At 33.2% G+C, this 20,491-nt stretch overlaps 2 protein-coding genes across 2 annotated transcripts; both read right to left on the reverse strand.

Annotated features, from left to right (window-relative positions):
• Nucleotides 1-2,576: 2,576 nt before the first annotated feature.
• Nucleotides 2,577-8,348, reverse strand: LOC145634192 (oxysterol-binding protein-related protein 4B-like). Its single transcript, XM_081685611.1, has 3 exons — nucleotides 8,255-8,348; nucleotides 3,021-3,306; nucleotides 2,577-2,774 (listed from the first exon to the last, which is right to left on the reverse strand). Exons 1-3 carry the CDS (start codon nucleotides 8,322-8,324, stop codon nucleotides 2,636-2,638), a joined length of 495 nt encoding a protein of 164 aa, XP_081541737.1. The 5' UTR covers nucleotides 8,325-8,348; the 3' UTR covers nucleotides 2,577-2,635.
• Nucleotides 8,349-15,288: 6,940 nt separating this feature from the next.
• On the reverse strand, nucleotides 15,289-20,159 carry LOC145636061 (oxysterol-binding protein-related protein 4B-like). Its single transcript, XM_081687502.1, has 7 exons — nucleotides 20,063-20,159; nucleotides 18,367-18,528; nucleotides 17,885-18,130; nucleotides 17,495-17,591; nucleotides 16,734-17,019; nucleotides 16,402-16,507; nucleotides 15,289-15,543 (listed from the first exon to the last, which is right to left on the reverse strand). The coding sequence occupies exons 1-7, from the start codon at nucleotides 20,063-20,065 to the stop codon at nucleotides 15,289-15,291; spliced, it is 1,155 nt and encodes a 384-aa protein (XP_081543628.1). The 5' UTR covers nucleotides 20,066-20,159.
• Nucleotides 20,160-20,491: the final 332 nt, after the last annotated feature.

A 20,491-nucleotide genomic window follows, 5' to 3' on the forward strand; every position in this document is an offset into this window, starting at 1 on the left:
CCTTTCAACTCACCTTGAAAGATACTTACAACAGATGGATTTCTAATAGCAAGGCAATATATACTCTTCTCAAACATATCAGACTCAAAGAGAGTGCACAACTCGCGTTAACATGCTTCTTTCCACAACTAGTGAATTAGGTTTATCCATATGGTTCAGGAATTTTCCATTCACCACTACATGAATATATAAACCACACAACAAACATCTACATACAACTTTCGATCAAGAAAGTAAAACCAAGATGATATAACACTAGTTTAAGCTTTAATCCAATACACCTTAGATGATGAACTCATCAACTTTACTGGCAGAATAAAGCTTAGGAAGCAAGAACAAATCCTATGAATGAGCAAAACTAACATGTCATGTCATAGGAAAACATATACTTGAGACATTTTAAGGATTTAACATATCAAGCTTGTACATGATAAACATAGCAGATATTCAGCATACATATCACCCACAGTCCCACAAGCCTTCATGCCTTACGTGAAACATATATAGAAATCAATTCATCATTATTGGAAAACCCCATATCACAGATACCACATGAAAAATAATCATGAATCAGGTAACAAATTAGGGAGTATCAACCAAAATCTTGGGTGAAATACTTACTAAACAAATAAACAGTTGATACATATCTGCAACCCCCACAATACTAACATTCACAGAATATTAATAGTTTTTAACGACATATAGAATGTTAATTCCCATCCTTACCTCATGTGGGGCACTTACACTTCAAACTTGCACGGCCATTCTAGCTTTGCTAAGTCAAGCCCTTTTTAACTCTGCTAATAAGCACGGAAAACAACCCGGTCTCATCTAGACCATCAACAAGAAAAATAATTGCTACACCTCTAGCCAATTACATACATTTCAAGTTCGTAAACAAAGCTGATTAAGATCACAAGAATTAAAAGAAACAATAATTCTAAATCCCTTTTTAATCTAAAAAGGAGACACTTACAAGCTTATCACATACTCCGTGCTCAACAAAACATTGTCCATGATTAGGAAAAATAACAATAAAAACACTATCATAAGATAGAACACATGTCATCCCTAATCTACTAGGACAAAACACATTAAAGTCCATGAACATAAATAAATTACCATTGGACGTAACATACATTAGCAGAAATAAATTACTTGCAAAACAACAAGTCAACAAACAGATAGCCACAGATAAACGTCTTTTTTACGGAGACCTTCCTCCTCAAAACCACTCATTTTACAAGAGTAAAACTAACATACTAGTCAGTTACAAGATCTAACTCATCTCATCCCCACATTACATTACAATAGCTCATAATAATAAAATTATGCATATATATACAGGGGCACATAATAATAGACACAAATATTATGTAAAGTTAGAAATTGATAACATTAATATATATATACGAGAAGGAACTTATCTGATTAAGAACAAGATCAACTCCTCCGAGTTATGGCTTTCATTGTTGTACAACGCTTGTACAACTAAGTGGCTTAATCGATCTCGCTGCCACATACTCGTCCATAGACGGTATAAACCATCACCGAACCTAAATTATGCTGCCATGACCGACCAATATATCTGTTGTGCTTTATCTTAGTTGACTTCAACCAACTACTCATAAACAACCATGCATCCACTTTACCCGGAACATATGTTTTTCTTAACGACCCTCTCGTCGTCAAAAATCTCATAGCCATTACAAAACCATGAACTCACAAGGAAATTCTTTTGACTTTCCTTCGTCATATAATGATAATTTGATTAGTAGCAATATTCCTCTAGATCTTGTTGCGGACTTCAAGGTCAAATCTCACCAAAAATCAATGACTCAATGAGTAATTACCTTACACGCAAGTGCACATCATAATTTGCAATAATATCCAATGTCCAAACATCAATACGACAAATACGAGGAGATCAGCAAACGATCAATTAAATTGAGCTTGTTCACAACTAATACCCCTCTTTCTTGATCCAAAAATAATTGTCCGAATCATTATAAATTCCATCTCCAATTGATTAATTCAGGAATCAACAGTATAAATAAATTAATACTATTTCGCTTCTAAATTGTTGGTAAAAAAACCTGTTGATTCCAATAACAAAATAGAGAAGATGAAAGGGAAAAATACTTGATTGAAGATCTCAACTCACAGTCGCGCCGTGGAACAATAATCCACTGCCTTAGAAGCGAAATACGCCACCACCGGTACAGGTTTTCTGATGACGCACGCCCCCCAAGTTTAACGCAACTCTCTCCGTAATCCGTGCACCCGAATTCGAAGAGTGGAATTGCTCAAGAACTGTTCAGATTTCAAAGGGTGGGTTTGTGTTTTGTGTTTAGGTTTTTTTTTTCCTTTTTTTTCCTTTTGAAAAAACGTATTTGAAAAATAGTAGTAATAGTATATTTATAAGGTCTCCAAAAGAAACCTAATAAATATAAACTTCCTCTCTTGCCGCAGCCGTACACGGTCGTGTAGGTGAGGGTACACGGCCGTGTAGTAAAAACTTGTCCGTAGAAGTACACGGTCGTGTAGGAAAGAACACACGGCCGTGTAGACGGGTTAATATGCAAGAGTTATCACACGGCCGTGTAGGAGAAAACACACGGTCGTGTAGCCAGGTTCATATGCAAAGGCTATCACACGATCGTGTACTATTAGACACACGACCACGTATTAATTGCTTGTGGGAGTATACAACCAAATGAGAACAACTATCTCCGGTTGCATTACCAACTCCAACATCTTTTATATAAACACACCTGAAGCAAAAAAAGAAAAAAAAATAATGTTTATATTACTATAAGCCAGGCATAATATATATCGTGATTTCTAATTCATATTGACTATTGAAAAGTTATTTTTTACTATAAAAAAACTTAAAATTTTCAACCTTGTTCGAATTTAATTGTCACATATTCATTTTGATAGAGTAATAATATATGTGATAACTAATGTATGATAGAGTTTTAATAACGTAAATTGAACAAATAGGTTACGGGTCGTACCTATCCCAATGGCCATAGATTTCAAATAACTTCTTGGAGGAATCAAAGATCTTGCCTTTGATAGTCCCATTGCTTCCTCCAAAGCCTAAAAAAGAACCACTTTTAAAGTGTAGCTCAGCTTCAAGACCTGTTTCTTGGCACTTAATCTTGACATTTCCTACCCAAGAAGCACCTGGTTTTGGTAAGAACCTATATTGTAGTATTGGAGAGTTCATCACATAACTTTCTCCCTTTTCTAGTAGATTTAGCCTCCTCTTTCCATGGATTACTGCATCTATGACAATTCCTATATTAAAGAAAAAGAAAATTGATTAAAACCAAATATATTTAATTAGAGAACAAAATCATGTACTACCTCCGTTACAGGTTATGTGCAACGATTAGACATTTTTCCTCTCTGCTTTATGTCAAATCGTTGCACATAACCTTTAACGGAGGTAGTATAATGATTAAATTTATGGATATTGAAGAAAATTGTGTATCGTAAATTCGTATTAACAATCTTGGTACGTAATAACTAAGCTACTTTATAATGGCTATAGAATTTTTTTTTTTAAAAAAAATGGTAAGTTTCGTAACTATTATACTACTATTAGTAGAGCTGTCAATTCAGGTAAACGGGTCGGGTTTAGGTCGGGTAAGAGTGGGTCGGGTCAACTCGGTTCGATTCAATTCAGATTAATTCCATAACCTATACGAGTCAGGTTTGGGTTAGGTCATGCTTGAGTCGGGTCACGTCAGGTCAAACTTCTTATCGAGTTTAGGTCGGGTTAGTAAATGGTCGGTTTACATTTGGGTCGAGTGAACAATAGGTCGGGTTTAATTCGGGTTTTCACGGGTTAATACGGGTTAGGGTGATTCTCGGGTTCAGTTAAGTCAACAATTTGCGGGTAAGAATCAGGTTGGTTCATTCTCGGGTTTAAGTCGGGTTCGGTTCAAGTCAATAATTTGTGGATTATAATCAGGTCAGGTCATTTTCAAGTCGGGTCATTCTCGGGTTCGGTTCAAGTCAATAATTTGTGGGTTATAATCAGGTTGGTTCATTTCCAAGTCGGGTCATTCTCGGATTCAAGTCGGGTTATGTTCAAGTCAATAATTTGTAGGTTACAATCAGGTCAGGTCATTTCCAAGTCAAGTCATATTTGGGTTCAACTAATTATAAATAGATAATTATCATTTTTATCAAGCTAATTATTTCCTTTAACTATAATATATATGGCAATATAATAGGGAACTATAGTTTATGATTTAGGAAGATAATTATCTCCTTTTACCATACAACAAATATATGCTATATTTAACTCTTAAATTTTAGGATGATGCTCCTTTCTTTTGCTGTCCTGGACCGACTTGGTCTCCCTAGACAAAATGCTTTGATCAACAATAATAAGGTGGTATAAATTTCATTTAAGTTGAATTTAGGTCGGGTAAATAACAAGTCGTGTTGATTTCGAGTCGGGTTAGTAACAGATTGGGTTGAATTTTTGGGTTTGGTAAGTAATAGGTATGGTAAAATTCGGGTCGGGTCAATAACAAGTCGGGTTGAATTTGGTCAGGTTAATAACAAGTCAGGTTGATTTCGGGTCGGTTTTGTAACAGCTTCGGTTAAATTCGGGTCGGGTTAGGAACGGGTCGGGTTGAATTCAGGTCAGGTTAGTAACAAGTCGAGTTAAATTTGGGTTTTGACGGATTAAAACGGGTTTGGATCAATTTCGTTTCAAGTCGGGTTCGGTGCAAGTTAATTAAATTGGTCGTTGTAAACCGGTAAATTGGCTGTTTAAAAGCAAATTGAATGGTTCCACACACCAAATTGGACTCCCGGAGGGTATTAGAGACCATGGTAAACATTTTGGCAATTTTTAATTCCGGGCGAAAAAAAAAGTCAAAAATTTCCAAAATTGAAGGCTAATATCCATGTTTTTTGAGAAATTTTGGAGGTTTCGGGCCCCGGTGTCGAAAAGTCTTGAAATTCTATGGGATACATCCAGGGGTCATATAATGCCGTTTGAAACCATATATGATCATTATTTGTTGTCATAAATGTTCGTGATAGATAGGCTTGAATTAATGATATCAGTGCAAGTTGTAAACCGGTAAATTGGTTGTTTAAACGCAAATTGGATGGTTCCACCCACCAAATTGGACTCCTGGAGGGTATTAGGGACCATAGTAAACATTTCGGCAATTTTTATTTCCGGACGAAAAAAAATAAAATAAAAAAATTCAAAATTGAAGGCTAATATCCACGCTTTTGAGAAATTTTGGAGGTTTCGGGGCCTGGTGTAGAAAAGTATTAATATTTTAGGGGATACATCTTGGGGTCATATAATGCCGTTTGGAACAATATATGGTCATTGTATATTATCATAAATGTTCGTAGTAGGCTTGAGTTAATTTAATCGGTGCAAGTTGTAAATCGGTAAATTGGCCTTTTAAAGGCAAATAGGATGGTTCCACCCACCCAATTGGTCTCCCAGAGGATATTAGGGACCGTGGTAAAGATTTCGGCAATTTTTATTTCTAGGCGAAGAAAAGCAAAAAAATTCCAAAATTGAAGGCTAATATCCACGTTTTTTGAGAAATTTTGGAGGTTTCGGGGCCTGGTGTCGTAAAGCCTTTAGATTTTAGGAGATACATCTTGGTGTCATATAATTCCGTTTGGAATCATATATGATCATTATATGTGGTCAGAGATGTTTGTGGTAGGCTTGAGTTAATAAAATCGGCGCAAGTTATAAACCGGTAAATTGGTCGTTTAAAGGCAAATTGGATGGTTTCACCCACTCAATTGGACTCCCGGAGGGTATTAGAGACCATGATAAACATTTCGGAAATTTTTATTTTTGGGCGAAAAAGTAAAAAAATTAAAAAATTGAAGGCTAATATCTACGCTTTTTGAGAAAAAATTTCGAAGTCTTGAAGGCCTGGTGTCGAAAAGTCTTGAAATTTTAGGGAATACATCTCGGGGTCATATAATGTCGTCTGGAACCATATATGATCATTATTTGTTGTCATAAATGTTCGTGGTAGACTTGAATTAAAGAAATCGGTGTAAGTTGTAAACCGGTAAGTTGGTCATTTAAAGGTAAATTGAATGGTTCTACCCACCCAATTGGACTCCCGGAGGGTATTTGGGACCATGGTAAAAATTTCGGAAATTTTAATATTCGGGCGAAAAAAAGGTCAAAAGATTCCAAAATTGAAGGCTAATATCCACGCTTTTTGAGAAATTTGGAATGTTTCGGGGCTCGGTGTCGAAAAGCATTGAGATGTTAGGAGATACATCTCGGGGTCATATAATGCTGTTTGGATCCATATATGATCATTATATGTTTTCACAAATGTTCGTGGTAAGTTTGAGTTCATGAAATCGGTGCAAGGTTTAAACGGGTAAATTGGTCGTTTAAAGACAAATTGGATGGTTCTACCCAACCAATTGGACTCCCAGAGGTTATTAGTGACCACGGTAAACTTTTCGATAATTTTTATTTCAAGGTGAAAAAAAGTCAAAAAATTCCAAAATTGAAGGTTAATATCCACGCTTTATGAGAAATTTTGGGTCGGGTTTAAGTCGGTAAGAGTAGGTCGGGTCAACTCGGGTCGGGTCAAATCGGGTTAATTCCATAACTTATGCGGGTCGGGTTTGGGTTGGGTCATGCTTGAGTCGGGTCACGTCGGGTTATACTTCTTATCGAGTTTGGGTCGTGTTAATAACAGGTCGGCTTACGTTCGGGTCGGATGAACTATAAGTCGGGTTTAATTTGGGTTTTCACTGGTTAAAATGGGTTAGGGTAATTCTCGGATTCGAGTCGGGTTCGGTTCAAGCCAATAATTTGCGGGTTAGAATCAGGTCGGGTCATTCTCGGGTTTGAGTCGGGTTCGCTTCAAGTCAATAATTTGCGGGTTATAATCAGGTCAGGTCATTTTCAATTCGGGTCATTCTCGGGTTCAAGACGGGTTCGGTTCAAGTCAATAATTTGCGGGTTATAATCAGGTTGGGTCATTTCCAAGTTGGGTCATTCTCGGATTCAAGTCGGGTTATGTTCAAGTCAATACTTTGCAGGTTACAATCAGGTCGGGTCATTTTCAGGGCAAGTCAGGTCATATTCGGGTTCAACTAAGTATTAATAGATAATTATCATTTTATCAAGCTAATTATTTCCTTTGACTATAATATATATGGTAATATACTAGGGAACTATAGTTTATAATTTAGGAAGATAATTATCTCCTTTAACCATACAAAAATATATACTATATTTAACTCTTAAATTTAAGGATGATGCTCCTTTCTTTTGCTGGCCTGGACCGACTTGGTCTCCCTAGACAAAATGCTTTGATCAACAATAATAAAGTTGTCTAAATTGCATTTAAGGTGATTTGAAATCGGGTCATATATGAATAGTTTGGGTTGAATTTAGGTCGGGTAAATAACAAGTCGTGTTGATTTCGAGTCGGGTTAGTAACAGATCGGGTTGAATTTTTGGTTCGGATTTTTAATTGGTCTGGTAAAATTCGGGTCAGGTCAATAACAAGTTAGGTTGAATTTGGGTCAGGTCAATAACAAGTCGGGTTGATTTCGGGTCGAGTTTGTAACAGGTTGGGTTAAATTCGGGTCGGGTTAGGAACGGGTCGGGTTGAATTTAGGTCAGGTTAATTAGTAACAAGTCGGGTTGAATTCGGGTTTTGATGAGTTAAAACGGGTTTAGGTCAATTTCGGTTCAACTCGGGTTCGGTTCAGGTTAATAATTTACGGGTTACATTTGGGTCGGGTCATCTCTAGGTCAGTTCATGTTCGGGTCTCACATACTCGAGTCAACTCGGGTCTAGGGTTGGTTTCAGGTCGGGTTTGGGTCACCATTTTTTCGGGTACAGATGGGTCGGTTAATAATCGTGTTTGAGTCGGTATTTCAGGTCGGGTCAACTTTTGACAGCTCTAATTATTAGTACACTCCTAAAAGTTAAACTAATTAAGCTAATTAGCATTCACACATCTGTGTGTGAAAACCACTTTTACTACGACAATAATTTTTAGTTTTGCGCAATTAATTTATAGAAATCTAACATCCAAAATGTTAATTAAAATTATCAAACTAAAAACTAGAAATTGAATAAGAAATTATATCAACTAATCAGTAGAAAGTAGTAAGTACTACGTATATAAATCTCTTAAGTTGAGTGATTCTTAGGAATTTAAAATGCACCCTAGCAAATTAAAGGAGTTATTAGAATACCATAGAATTTAGGAACCGCATGTTGGCACCAAATGAGCTCAATTTTGTTAGCCTCGTCAGTTCCATGCATCGCAACTACTGGCGGGTGATGAGAAACCTACAAACAACGAGCCAGAAAATTAAATATGGTACTCCAAATTAAAGGAGTATAATTGATGTTTAAAATAACATGAAGTATAAAATTGGAAAAATACATTTTAATAATCTCAACTATTGACAATTTAGTCTAATAATTCCAATAAAGATTTATAATCTAATAATCCCAACTATGGGTTTATTTTGCCTCCAATAGTTAGTTGACCGGTTGGGACTATTGGAGGCAAGCACATAGCATAGTTAGAATTAATAGATTATAAACCTTAGTTGGGATTATTGAAAGTAAATTGCCCATAGTTGAGATTATTAAAGCGTATTTTTTCTTATTTTTATATGTACTACAAAAGACTGAATTAAATTACTCTTACGTTACAAACATAAGTACGTACTTGTTCAGCTAGGATGTTGAGGGTGCCTCTAGACGCATGATGAGTTTCGCCAAGAATGGGGTTGAATGGGGCAACTCCAAACACCCACATACGAACGGTCGAGAGATTCCAAGCAACAACGGAGATCATCCGATCAACAGCGTTCTCTTCGGTCGTGCATTTTCTGAGCATGTCCATGTTTACACAATAGACTAATTCTCCATAGCATTGTAGTTGTGATTTTGGAAGATTAAACAAGGGAGGTAGCTGAAAATTTACAAAGTGAAATTTCCTAATTTATTAATGAATTAGAGTAAAAACATAATTTAATATGACCAATTTTTAAGTTGCGTATTATTTATTAATGTAGTAGGCAAGTAAAAAAAAAAAAACCTTACATTGAAACGAGTAAGATCAGTTCCAGGTCTAATGTTCTTGAATAGACTGAAAAGCAATTGAAGAATATTGGGAGCCTTGTAATCGGTATTCGATGTCCCTTCTAGAGAGAGTGGAGATGTTAAAATGATATCCTTCTTGTTCTCAATCTTCAATTCGTGAACCTAAACATCCATCACCAAACAATTACAAGTTAAGCCCTATATAAGGCCTCTCTGTAATTTTATGTTGCAAATTTTTTTAAGGCTATACAATTACATAGACGCCCCATTATTCGTAAGAAAATCTATTTTCATTCTCATGATTATTCAAAATGACTCCAAATTTATTACTACATATGTTTCTTATTAATTAGTTATAAACAAAGTAATATTTTATTTCTTATAAATAATAACTTTTTTGTTTCAAATAATAATAAGAAACAGATGTAATATTTATTTTCTAAAATTATCTCCATACTAAATATCACTTTTCCCGTGGCAATGGAAAAATATGATAAATACACGTGTTTTGAAAAGGAGATTGGGTTCTCGTGGAGATTTAAGGTTGCTTTTACACTAACTTACAATTAAAAGGAAATTTTGATAATTACCACCTTCTGTTATGTCCATTTTAGCAATTACCACCTTCTATTTTTCTTTTTGAAAATTACCACCTTCTATTTTCAAAAACATCAAAAGTTACCACCTTCTTGCCTCCCAACTACCACGTGACATCATTTTGGGCTCATTCTTTCCCTTTCCTCCCTATTTCTCTCCCATTTCTCTTCCATAACCCGATTCTTACCATCTCATTCACTTATTTTCTCCCAAAAATTAAGAAACTCTTCAATTCACTCCTCCAAATAAAAATTGACGGAAAATTATTGGTGGTTTGGGGGAAAAAAAGTGAAAGGGGAGATGAGAATCCAAATAGGAATGAGAAATGTGAGGGAAATAGGGAGGGAATGGAAAGAATTGGCCCAAAATGACGTCACGTGCTAATTGGGGGGCAAGAAGGTGGCAACTTTTGATGTTTTTGAAAATAGAAGGTGGTAATTTTCAAAAAAAAAAAAATTGAAGGTGGTAATTGCTAAAATGGACATAACAGAAGGTGGTAATTGTCAAAATTTCCCAATTAAAATTCAAGCCGGTTATCTGATCAGTGCTTCCCAGGGCCTCACAGTTATGCACAAGGAAATATATAACAATGATAATTTTGTAAATAATGACATTTTGAGAGTAATACTGAGAGGTAATATAGTACTCCCTCCGTCCCTTAATACAATACCTCTTTTGAGCATTTATTCCTCACATAATAAAGAGAAAGAGGCATAAGGGACGGAGGTAGTATTATTGAACATTCTCAGTAGCACTTTATGTAATCACAGTAGTATAAAAGACACTCTTAGTATTACTCCATCCGTCCCTAAATTAAAAGCTTTTTTTTTCTCTTTATTATGTTAGTAATAATTTAATAAATGCTAAAAAGAGGTTTTGTATTAAGGAACGGATGAAGTACTTGATAAAACATCTCAGTATTAGTGTATTACTATTAAGAATTTCATAACGGAGTAATTTAAAAGGTTGTTCTACAATTTTACTTGTGTCTAATGGTAATGAATTATGACTTCCTAGCTACCTAACAATCACTAATGCATTGAATAGTAAAATTTGTTTGATTTTAGATGGTACGAGTAATGTACTAATGTTAAATGCGCAAAGGCTAAGCTACCTAGTACGGATTAAAAACAGATACTCGTAACATTATTGAGTGCTGTTAATTACTCCGATATGCATGGTCAGCCAAATGGCTGCCATGTGCAACGTGGTTTTTATAAGTGTACCTCATGGCCGATATTGCAACATTAACTTATTAAGTACTACCTCCGTCCCTAAATTGCATTCCTGTTTCTAGCATTTAATTATTATTCACATAATAGAGGAAAACAAAAATGTAATTTATGGACGGAGGGAGTAATAAAGATGCGTTCTGTTCAACCGATTTTAGTTACGTAAATTTTACCTACGTTTAATTATTCCAAATTTAAACTTATTTTTTTAAAGTTATCTTATCTAAATTAACTAATTCTAATCTAAACCTTTTCCTCAAAAAAAGTTTGGAATATTTTATGTCTCTCAAATAATACCCCAAAGTTGCAACTAAATGTTAACGGAGGTAGTATAACCTAATCAATCGAAATTAATCACAAAGTCACCACATAAGAAATAAAAAATCACACATTTTTATGCCTATGTTCACTTTCTGAAAAGCTAATGTTCATATTTTTTATGCCTATGTTCACTTTCTAAAAAGCTAATGTTTATATTGTGCTGTTGTTACACCTATTTCTAGGTGCATGAGTGTGCACCTAAGAATATGCGCGGATTGTCATCAATGATCACTTGCCCTTGTGGGCTTGTGGCTTTCCAAACAGCAAAAGAAAAATCTATTAATAGTTCGTTATTTAAAATTAAAAACGTGTTAGTCATTCTTGAAATTTAAGGCTTTGTGGTTGAGACTTGAGAGGCTATTTTCAAACGGGTCAGCTTCATGTGGCAACTTCACAAAAAACACGTGAATTTTAATTAATTACCATTAATTTTTTATTTGTCAAAGTTTAATGCCAACGTTACTGATGTTGATAACCTTGTCCATGAATTGAACTATACGAGAAAAACTCAAAAAAGTGTACGAACGAAGACTAGCTACCTTGTTAATCTTCGGATTTATGTGATGACGAGTTTATAAAATGTACAAGATTAAGATAGTTTGTTTCTTAAAATACGTTAATTAAGAAGTTAATTATGTTAACTCCAATCAACTCGGCTGAAAAAATTATGTATAAATGAAAGTCATCCTCTAATATAATATTAATTTATTTTTTGAGCTAAATGTCTAGTTTTAGTCAAAATTTGTGAGATTAATATTAGTACAACAATGCAATACAAATAGACGTTAACACGTTATAGTATATCTTCCCTCGATCAAGTTCCATAGGCAATTAAAAGAATGAAATAAACCTTAGAATAAAGGTTAGAATTCTAAAGTAGAAATCACGACGTTACTATTCTGCCACCTCAATCCTTTATTATTAGCAATGACATACTCCGTATATATGTAAGGCTAACACATACTCTCACGAGGTAAGGGCATGGCATTGTGGAAAAGATTTACGTAATTTAAAACTTATTCTCCGTAATAAACTAAGAAATAATCTATGTATGTTAAGTAATCATAAAGTAGATGAGAAACAAAATGTATACTAGTACGGAGTATGTAAAAGTAAAAGAAATTTTGAGCTAAACCCTAATGTCTATAAATGTATACAAAGCTCAAGTATAATGCAAATTAAATCCTTTAATTTAAGTGGTTCAAACAAAGAATAACAAAGCATCAAAGTCCATAAAAAAAAAACACATATCTAGAAAGAGTTTAATTTATTTTTTTGGTAACAATAAGCTCAATAAAGAAAAATAAAGAGAGAGAGAGAGAGAGAGAGAGAGAGAGTTGCGTACCATTATGATATGATGAGGTGATGAAGAAGAGAGAAGAAAAGAGTTGGATATTTTATTTGAGGGGTGAAAAATTATTAGTGTTGAAGTGTTGAGTGAGGAGACAAATAAATAAATAAGCAAAAGGTTTTAAATGTTTATGCTGCCTTTATGGTTTTGAGAATGCGAGGTAGTTAGGCAGTTAATGTATGCAATGGTTGTACTTCAACTACGTAGAATTCATATTAATTGGTTGTTAGATATTTTATGAACTTGCTATTTAGTCCATCTGTGTTAGTAATATGTGAAAGGGAGTGTTGAAGTATAAACTTTCCAAACAACACACGTAAGCAGGCTCGTTCTTAATATTTTGGTGCCCTATGGACAAAATAACAAATTGGGGCCCTAAAATAACTAATTTGCAATATATATATGATGCATTAGATTTTTAACGACCACTTAATAAAACCATAAGGCTCAATATATAATTGTATACCATATACAAGTAATACGAGTATGACATTTTGCATAAAAAAAGTAATCCACCATAATATGAAACTTTTTTTAAAAAAAATTAAAGACATAAATATTAAGGAATTTAATTAATGAAGGATGTTATACGGAATCACGGAGAGCATTCATATTCATTTACCACCTAATTACTAATTTCCATTAAGCACATTTTTGTTTTTTTGAAAGACATTAAGCACTTTTTTTTTTAATACTCCGTAAAACTTATATTTAACAAAAAAAAATAAAGTATCCCTAGGGCCAGGGCAGTGTTCCAGGGACAGGTCTGCAAATAAGTGTCCCATACTACCACATTGAGAAAAGAATAGAGAATTAAACATGCTATTATACTAAGGGTCTACTCCTTTCATTATCATATGGTTTATTGATGGAACTTCCTCTGATCATGTGAAGTGAACTATTTTGTTAATCCGTATGTAGCAATTCAATTGGTCAAATGTGTTCTCTTCAATTAAAGCAAAGTGTTTTGTGTAGGGGTGAACATGGTCTGGTTTGGTGCGGTTTGAGTCTAAACCAAACCAAACCGCAAAATACGGTTTGGTCAATTTTCCAAACCAAACCAAACCATATTAGTATTGAAACCAAACCAAACCAAACCGTAATAATGCGGTTTGGTGCGGTTTGGTTTGCGGTTTAAGATGAAACAACATTTTTTCCTAAAAATTGTCAAATATTAATAAACTTATAATAAAGTTCAAATAATTAGCCCAAAGGGATTAAATTATACTACAAATTTTTGATAAAAATAACAACCAACTAATCAAGTGCTAAGTGCTAACACATAATAAAAATTATACATAACTAATTAACCGTGGAAAAAAACATAATACATTTGTCCAAAAAAATAATTCATACTACATCATACTACATTATAGTTATATGACCAATTGAATTTTAAGTATTGATATTTGAGATTGAGTATAGAGTATAGTAGTATACTGAGCGTTAAGTCTTCTAATGATTTTTCATTTTTTTATAATATATAATAACTATTTTAATTTATTTAAAAATTATATAAATATTAAAATGCAGTTTACTGGTTTACGGTTTGGTTTGGTTTATAATTTTTGAAAAAACAAACCAAACCGCAAACCGTATTTCTCAAAAAATCGAAACCAAACTGTGTTTTTCCAAACCATAAACCAAACCAAACCGCTAAAATGCGGTTTGGTCTGGTTTGGTTACGGTCTAGACTAAATTGTGTACGGTCCTAGTTTTGTGTACGTCCATCTCAATATGAAGTTATGAACCATCAACAATAAAATACTCATATTAATTAAGTATACGTATGTAATATTAAGTGGGTATTCACTCTCCAAAGAAATTGTATTTTTGTTACATTTCTATTTTTAGCTAAAATGTTGTAGTCCACACAAGAACTCGTTTTTTTTTTTTTTTTAAATGTGTCACAAATCCTCTAAATGAGGATTTCTTGGTCTCTAGCGATGGTCTCAACCAAGTAAAAAAAAAAAAAAAATAGCTGGAATTGAAAAAGAGGATTTCTTGGTCTCTAAATAATGACTGTTTTGGCCCTTTTGGGACTGTCATAGATGTTTCTATTAAGAAAAGAACAATGAGGACGTACAATTGACAAATAACTACTAGTAACAGAATTGCTAAGTAGTAAAGAGGTAGTACGAAATTAGATACGTACTCAGTTACTCACAATTATTTTGACATACATCTTTAATTATTTGTCAACGTGATACATATAAGCCTTTTTTTTTTTTTTTTGTTGAAACAGATACATATAATTCCTTTTTTTTAAAAACAGATGCATATAATCCTTTGTTCGTTCTCAGCTAATTAACCGTCACGGTGTCACCTTTATATTTAAACTAGTAACGTAACTATTAAATTCAAACCTAATAATGAAATAAAATGATGAAAGTTAAATAGGAAAAATGAACGGGGCCAGTAAAAGCTTACATAGTATGCTCCTGCTCTTGTTCTTTCAAAAAAAAAGTTAAAGAGGAGCAAGCTAAGAATGAACTTTCAAGTAAAAACTTAGCTTACACTCCTATGCCTTGATACAATCAAGCAATATTTTTGAAAATTTGATTGATAATTTGTCAACATATATGATACCATGTACTCACGGTGTCACCTTTATATAGTAATTTTAAACAAGTACTCCATACAATATGAATATTAAATAGAAGGTAGAAATTTAAATAGGGAAGATGATCGGAGCCGGTGGAACTATCTTTTCCTTAGGGGAGCAATCCCAACCAGAATCAGGGGTGTAAGACAAATCAAAATGCTTAGGAGTCCAATCTTCTCCCCTCGATTTCCTTTGTTTCAGGAGTTCTCTTTCCTTTTCTTCCACTGCTCTCTTTGCCTCTCTTGCTTTGTCCCAGTCTTTGCTTAGAATAGCTTTGCTCACTTCTGCCCACACTGCTGTCGATTCACTTTGCCACACTCCCTTAAAACGATGTATACATTAGAATAAGTACACCAGTCCATTACACCAGAGCTAGTTCAGTTGTTAAAATATATTTTAAAACTGTTATCACAATATCAAAAGTTTAACATGTTCACGTATAATGAATGTGCAATGCATTTATCTGATTTTTACTTATATGAACTTATTCTATTTTATCTGAATGAACTGACATGATCTTATTAGGCCTTATCAAAATCTATTTTAGTTGTAGTTTGAACTTGGGTACCTTTAGATTATCATAACAACATAACTTAATAAATTTTTTCTGAACTTAGCTTATCTTAACTCAACTGGCTTTAAACCTAAAATAACTGAAAATAAAGTCAACATAATAGCCCTAAATTCCTCTGAAATGTCCCCCCCCCCCTAACAATGTCTTTTTTTTATGATTAATTAGGATTATATATCGATTGTAACAAGGTATTACATACATATATTTAGAGCATTTCTTTGCACATGACCAAAATCTATCAATGTCTTGTTCTCTTTACCTTACAGTGTTATACTAATAAGCAAAAGCGAAAATACATGGCTTAAAAAGAATCAACTATTTCCTCCATTTTTTTGGTTGCATCACTTTCATAAAAAGAAGTTTTAAATTAGTGACATTACTTTCCTTTTTAACTAACAAATTCTCTTTATCTCTCTCATACCACATGGAACCCATTTATTTTTCTTTCTACCATTTGGTACTCCAAAAATTGTTCGTGAAAATAAAAGTGATGCAACTTAAAAAACAAAGGATGTATTAAGGAGGGGGGGCCGGGGGAGGCATGACACCCGTCGAATTATCCCCTTCTCAACAAAAATTGAAGGTAAACTAAGAAAAAAAACTACCTCATTATGGTCCCTTAGAATTGGGGTAGGAAGTGCAGAAATAATCCCTTTTGGACTGTATAGGACTTTGGTTTTTTCATCCGTAATGTCTTTTATATAAATACACCTGGAGCAAAAAGAAAATGATGTATATATTATTGTTAAGCAACAATATATATCATTATTTCTAATTCATATAATTGATTATTGAGAAGTTATTTTTTACCAAAAAAAAAAAAAAACCTATCCGAATTTAATAGTCACATACTTATTTTGATAAAGTAATAATAGATATAATAACTAATATCGGATAGAGTTTTTATAAGTAAATTGAACAAATAGATTACCGATACCTGTCCCAATGGCCATAGATTTCAAATAACTTCTTGGACGAATCAAAGATCTTGCCTTTGATAGCCCCATTGTCCCCTCCAAAGCCTAAAAAAGAACTACTTTTAAAATGTAGCTCAGCTTCAAGTCCTGTTTCTTGGCACTTAATCTTGACATTTCCTACCCAAGAAGCACCTGGTTTTGGCAATAACCTATATTGTAGTATTGGAGAGTTCATCACATAACTTTCTCCCTTTTCTAGTAGATTTAGCGTCCTTTTTCCATGTATCACTCCTTCTATGACGGTTCCTATGTATTAAAAGAGGGAGAAAATCGATTAAAACTAAACATAATTAAATAGAGAACAAACTCATTTGGTCTTGGATATCACCCTCAAAACTTTAATTAACTAAGCTAGTTAGCATCCACACGTACGTCTGTATAGTGAGGGATGATATATCGATGCATTTCCCATACTCAAAAAACTTGGAAACCACTTGTACTACTACAATAATTTTGTACTCTAATTTGCACAATTAATAATTATTAGAAATAATCTAAATTCCAAAATGTAAATCAATTTCAGTTTTATCAAACTAAAAACTAGAAATTGGATAAGATATGGAACTTGCTCGATCTAACAATTTAGTTTTGGTTCAAAATAAACAATCAACAACTAATCAATAGGAAGTAATTATATAAATCTCTTAGATTAGTTGAGTGATTATTCTTAATTAAGGAATTTAAAATGCACCCTAGCAAATTAAAGAAGTAATTAGAATACCATAGAATTTAGGAACAACATGTTGGCACCAAATGAGCTCAATATTGTTAGCCTCGTCTGTTCCATGCATTGCGGTTACCGGCGGGTGATGAGAAATCTACAAATAAAGAGCCAAAAAAAGATCATATTGGTGTTTAGAATTATATTAAACTGACACTTGTCACAGATTTAGCCTGTTCAGGTCCGCAGGTCAACGCTTGAGAGTAGAGGGAGAGATAAGGAAATCCCCCTACTCCCAAGTATTTTAATTTACAGTTAGTGGGGCTCGAACTTGTAACCTCAAAGTCATAAGGTACGTAAGTTCACCACTAACTTCAAATTTAGTTTTTAATTTATATATGTACTACAAAAGATTTAATTAAATTACTTGTACGTTACGAACATACGTACTTGTTCAGCTAGGATGTTGAAGGTGCCTCTAGACGCATGGTGAGTTTCGCCAAGAATGGGGTTGAACGGGGCGACTCCAAACACCGGCATACGAACAGTCGAGAGATTCCAAGCAACAACGGAGATCATCCGATCAACAGCGTTCTCTCCGGTCGTGCATTTTCTAAGCATGTCCGTGTTTACACAATAGACTAATTCTCCATAGCATTGTAGTTGTGATTTTGGAAGATTAAATAAGGGAGGTAGCTGAAATTATACACATTGAAATATCCTAATTTTATTAATGAATTATAGCAAAAACATAATTTAATTCAAATTTTTGTTTTTGATTAGCAACTAACTAACAATGTACGAGTAATTCTAAAGAAAGACTATTTAATTTCGGTTATGACATTATTTTTACTAATTTGTTCCCTGAAACTGACCAATTTTATATGTGGCGTATTATTTATTAATTATTAGGTAAGTAAAAATAACCTTACATTGAAACGAGTAAGATCAGCTCCAGGTTTAATGTTCTTGAATAGACTGAAAATCAATTGAAGAATATTAGGAGCCTTGTAATCGGTATCTGATGTCCCTTCTAGAGAGAGTGGAGATGTTAATATGATATCCTTCTTGTTCTCTATCTTCAAATCGTGAACCTAAACATCCATCACCAAACAATTATGTAAGTTCAATATATATTTTTCGTAAGTTTAAAGTATAAAGTGTAGTTCATCAATAAGCTATTATCATATTATATGACATTCAATAAGATTTTTATCAAAGAAATAATACAGTAACTTAGAGAATCGCTCGGCCTAAAAACTAATTATGTTAATGAAAACATAGTCATAAATAGTTTGTGAGAGCGAAGGATAAGCTCAAGTTGTTAGAGCTTCACTCTCAGTTCCAGGATATCCTGAAATTAATTCTCATTAGTCGTCCTTATGGCTCTCCAAACACGAAAAGAAAAAGTTGTTAATAGTTTGTTTTTAAAATTAAAAAGGCATTGTCATTGTTGAAACTTAAGGTTTGTGGTTGAGACTTGAGAAGTTGAGAGGCTATTCTTAAACAGTCAGCTTCATATGCATGGCAACTTAACAAAAAACGTACACGTAAATTTTAATTTATTACCATTTTTTTTGTTATTTGTCAAAGTTTAATGCCAACGTTACTGATGTTGATAACCTTGTCAATGAATTATTGAAACTAAATGAAGTAACACAATGAAGGAAAAAAAAACTCAAAAAAGTGTACGAATTGTTAATCTTCGGATTTATGTATTGAGTTAATAAAATGTAAAAGCATTTAGAAAACACATCTATATAACACTCATATTAAGATATTACATTTCTTAAACACGTTAATTAAAAAGTTAATGTTAATTCCAATCAACTCGGCTAAAAAAACCATGTATAAAAGAAAGTCATCCTCTAATTTAATACGAGTATTAATTTATTTGAACTAAATGTCTAATTTTAGTCAAAATTTGTGAGATTAGTATTAGTACAACAATGCAATACAAATAGACATTATAGTATATCTTCCCTCGACCAAGTTTCAAATGCAGTTTCATATGCAATTAAAAGAATAAAACCTTAGAATATTATATGCAACTTTGGAATATTTTATATCTCACAAATAAAACCCTAAAGTTGCACATAACAATTAAGGAGATAGTATATATACTCCGTAGTAAGCTCCATGGATAAAATGGAGAAACAAAATATATACTTGTATGTAAAAGTAAAAGAAATTTTGAGCTAAACCATAATGTCTACAAATGTATACGATGTACAATTAGTATAATGCAAAAAATCCTTTAATTTAAGTGGTTCAAACAAAGAATAACAAATAACCAAAGTTCATCAATTTTTTTACTTATTCACAACATAAATTGTCTGCTTAATATTAATACAACAAATTAAAATGATATTCTTATAGCCTTATTGCCTATAGACTATAACAAATTAATAGTAATCTATTATTGACTATTGTAGTAGACAAGTAGCGATGATAATCTCCTCGTATGTACTCATGGATACTTTATCTCTAGATTATACTGTATTATTGCACTTACTCGAATTATCACTTATATTAAGAAAAAAACACAAATCTAGAAAGAGATTAATTTTTTTTTGCAACAATAAGCTCAATAAACAAAATTAAAAAGAGAGAGAGAGAGTTGCGTACCATTATGATATGATGAGGTGATGAAGAAAAGAGAAGAAAAGAGGTGGATATTTTAATTTAGGGGTGAAAAATTATTAAGTGTTGAAGTGTTGAGTGAGGAGACAAATAAATAAATAAGCGTTGAAGTGTTTTAAATGTTTATGCTGCCTTTATGGTTTTGAGAATGCGAGGTAGTTAATGTATGCAATGGTTGTACTTCAACTACGTAGAATTCATATTAATTGGTTGTTAAATTAGATATTTCATGAACTTGCATGCTCTTTAGTCCATCCAACTCATCTGTCTTCTCTTCGCGTCGATTCAAGCAAAGTGTTCTGATTTGACTAATCCTTAACCTAATTTAAATCGCAATACTTTTATTTACGTCCATCTCAATATGAATCATCAACAATAAAATACTCGTATAAGTATATGTATGTATTATTATGT

The sequence above is a fragment of the Chenopodium album genome, chromosome 6 (genome assembly GCF_948465745.1).
Source record: "Chenopodium album chromosome 6, dcCheAlbu1.1, whole genome shotgun sequence".
NCBI classification, from domain to species: Eukaryota; Viridiplantae; Streptophyta; class Magnoliopsida; order Caryophyllales; family Amaranthaceae; genus Chenopodium; species Chenopodium album.

Coding starts and splice junctions, on each gene's coding strand:
- LOC145636061 (XM_081687502.1), bottom strand. Junction 17,592..17,884: donor TCAACATCCTAGCTGAACAA/GTACGTATGTTC, acceptor CTTTATTTGTAG/ATTTCTCATCACCCGCCGGT. Junction 15,544..16,401: donor TTCTAAGGGACCATAATGAG/GTAGTTTTTTTT, acceptor CATCGTTTTAAG/GGAGTGTGGCAAAGTGAATC.
- LOC145634192 (XM_081685611.1), bottom strand. CDS start 8,324: ATGCATGGAACTGACGAGGCTAACAAAATTGAGCTCATTTGGTGCCAA. Junction 3,307..8,254: donor TGCGGTTCCTAAATTCTATG/GTATTCTAATAA, acceptor TCTTTAATATAG/GAATTGTCATAGATGCAGTA. Junction 2,775..3,020: donor ATCTATGGCCATTGGGATAG/GTACGACCCGTA, acceptor TTTTTGCTTCAG/GTGTGTTTATATAAAAGATG.